General features: G+C 39.3%; 1 protein-coding gene across 3 annotated transcripts in view; it reads left to right on the top strand.

Moving 5' to 3' along the window:
• The window catches only part of osbpl3b (oxysterol binding protein-like 3b), a 75,459-nt gene that overhangs the window by 46,071 nt on the left and 26,888 nt on the right, over positions 1-2,500 (top strand). For all 3 annotated transcript variants that reach the window (XM_076280645.1, XM_076280643.1, XM_076280644.1), the window contains one exon: positions 900-1,059. In XM_076280645.1, coding sequence (XP_076136760.1) covers positions 900-1,059 — 160 coding nt within the window. The remainder of the gene's footprint in view (positions 1-899; positions 1,060-2,500) is intronic.

The raw sequence follows: 2,500 nt of genomic DNA, 5'->3' as shown, positions 1-2,500 counted from the left end.
TTGTTTGCATTTCCCCTGTTGGCAGTAGGGTTGGGCAACAAACCTGGTTTAATGTTGTATGCGCCGAGGCAGACGGTAGTAACGACATCGAGTAACAACGTGGATTTCGGTGCCTCATTTCGATGCCACTTAAATCACCAATGTTTTTTCTTTTTTTTTTTTTTTTAAATAAGAAGCATCACTTCTTAATCAGTCATGGGTGTGTTTTGGGTGTAACATCCTTTAAACCAATGAGAATGACATCTGTCATTCCCTTTAACAGCAAGCAGTGCAACTCCAAACAGCACATCAGTATTTTTATAGTCAGTGGCACATTTGAAGGAATCTGCTTGCACGCAACATCGTATGGAACAGGGATTCCACTAAACCTTGCTTTACAAAAACTTGTTTGTGACTAGCAGAGTATAGGCTACATGTACATGCATCTGCACTCGCCTATTATTTGAACTCATAGGCAAAGTGAAATTAATTTCACCATGGTTTCATAGTCAATGACAAAACAGTTCTACACAGTTAATTACTTTCACTATTGACTGACAAGGGGTTACCATCGAAAACATAGCCTAAAAAAAGCAACACTTACTCCAATAATGTTCGAATGACTGAATATATGTACCATATATTGATGGGAATAAAAACGATTGTCTCCCTCTCCCTACTTGCAGTTGAACAAATCAATGTCAGAAATGTCACAACACAACGCACATGCACACACACACACACACACACACACATACACACACACACACACACACACACACACACACACACACACAGCTCTTGGCATTCTGATAGGGTTTTTCACAAACACACACAAGGTCACTCTAAGAAAGAGTGTGAAGTCACTACTCTAATAGTGTGTGTGTGTGTGTGTGTGTGTGTGTGTGTGTGTGTTGTAGGTGCCTAGCTGTATATCGTCGTTACGTCTTCACTCCTCCAATCCCAACCTGTCATCTGTGGATCTGACCAATGAGAAGGCTTATGGTTACACAGAGCCGCTTGACACCCACGATGACGTGGCCAGACTGCAGGAGGAGTTCTGCCGAATCGCAAGCAGCTGTGAGCATCACACACACACTGTAACAACCTGGCTCCAAGTCGCCACAAAACAGAGGACACATGTTTAAACCTAAGAATTTATTAACTAATATAACAAAAAGTAATGCATACGTTTAAGAAGATGTCAGTGCTACCTGAAAAAAATATACTTAAAAAAAAAGAAACTTATAAAAGGAAATCTTGAAGGCAACAAAGACGAAGTTAAAGGAGATTGCAGATTTATCCGGTTCCCACTACTGACCAGTTAAACTGTGAGAGCCAGGGCACTTTGACATAGGCTTCACTCACTGTGATTTAAGAAAATGGACAAGAATATGAAGAGTTGTCTTTGCCTTTGTGTAATGGAACTGGTGAATCTTAAAGTTTTCAATAATTTGCCGACATGATATGCCGATTGAAACGCATTCCACTCAGCCTGCTACAGTAGGTGGCTACTGGCTACCAGGCTCATAATTCACTTTTAACAGAACATGTCTAGCTAGCATCATGTCATTACATGCTTGTATTTCCAAAGGAATGAAAGCTGTTTATACCAACTTAACATCATGCTTATCATTGTTAATATTGTGCTATACATGTTGCACAAACAATGTTAGAGTTTGTGGACTATCCATAGGCTATATTTGAATGGAGCTGGTAAAAAAAGATCATTATGAGAATGTGTGAACACAATGGGTTTAAAGTAACAGTGCACAAATGAGTTAAACAGCATCAAATGAGTAGTATTTCTTAAGAAATTCATACTTTAAAGGGACACCAGGCAACGTTTTCGTGTTAATTAATCATCTTCGTAAGTCGGTATATGGTTAAATGTCTCATTACAGGGCGAATGAAGACTCTCTCGTCCGCCCCTACTGCCTGTAGGAAGAATATCCCGCTTGCAAGTTCAGTGTATCGTACCCGCCGACCTTCAGTCTCACAAAGTCTCAAATATTGCGATAAGTAGGATCAGTTTACATCCTGCATCCACAGCACAGAGGTAGGTTAATGAAACGCTAGCGATTGTTGCAAACGTGTGTATAATGGCAGAGCTGGCGAAGAAGCAGTGAAAACCCTTGATGGAAGATGCAAAGAAAAGGAAAAGAGCTTCAGACCGAGCGAGGGCTCGCACACGTATCGACACGTACAGACGCTAGGGGGAGCTTCATAGAGAAAAGCATCAGGCTTGCCTGGTGTCCCTTTAAAACCAAATTACTGTGTCATTATTGTCATTTAAATAGGTTAATATAAAAGTGTTTTACTTTTACCTTTGTGGCTACTCATTCATTTTGTGATTTATGTTGTATTTATTATGCAATTTAAGAACCTTTAGTCTTTAGAGAGAAAATTTACTTTTTAATTGTGATTATTCGTGATTAATTCATTTAAAAATATGAGAATTATTACCGGTAGTTATTTTTTTTAATTGTTTGACAACCCTTATATCTGTGTGTGTGTGCAG

The sequence above is a fragment of the Alosa pseudoharengus genome, unplaced genomic scaffold (assembly GCF_046254945.1).
Source record: "Alosa pseudoharengus isolate Yale_2024_CS ecotype anadromous, Long Island Sound unplaced genomic scaffold, YU_APseudo_1.1 YU_APseudo_1.1_scf_12, whole genome shotgun sequence".
NCBI lineage: Eukaryota > Metazoa > Chordata > Actinopteri > Clupeiformes > Clupeidae > Alosa > Alosa pseudoharengus.
This window is presented reverse-complemented; position numbering and strand designations above follow the sequence as displayed.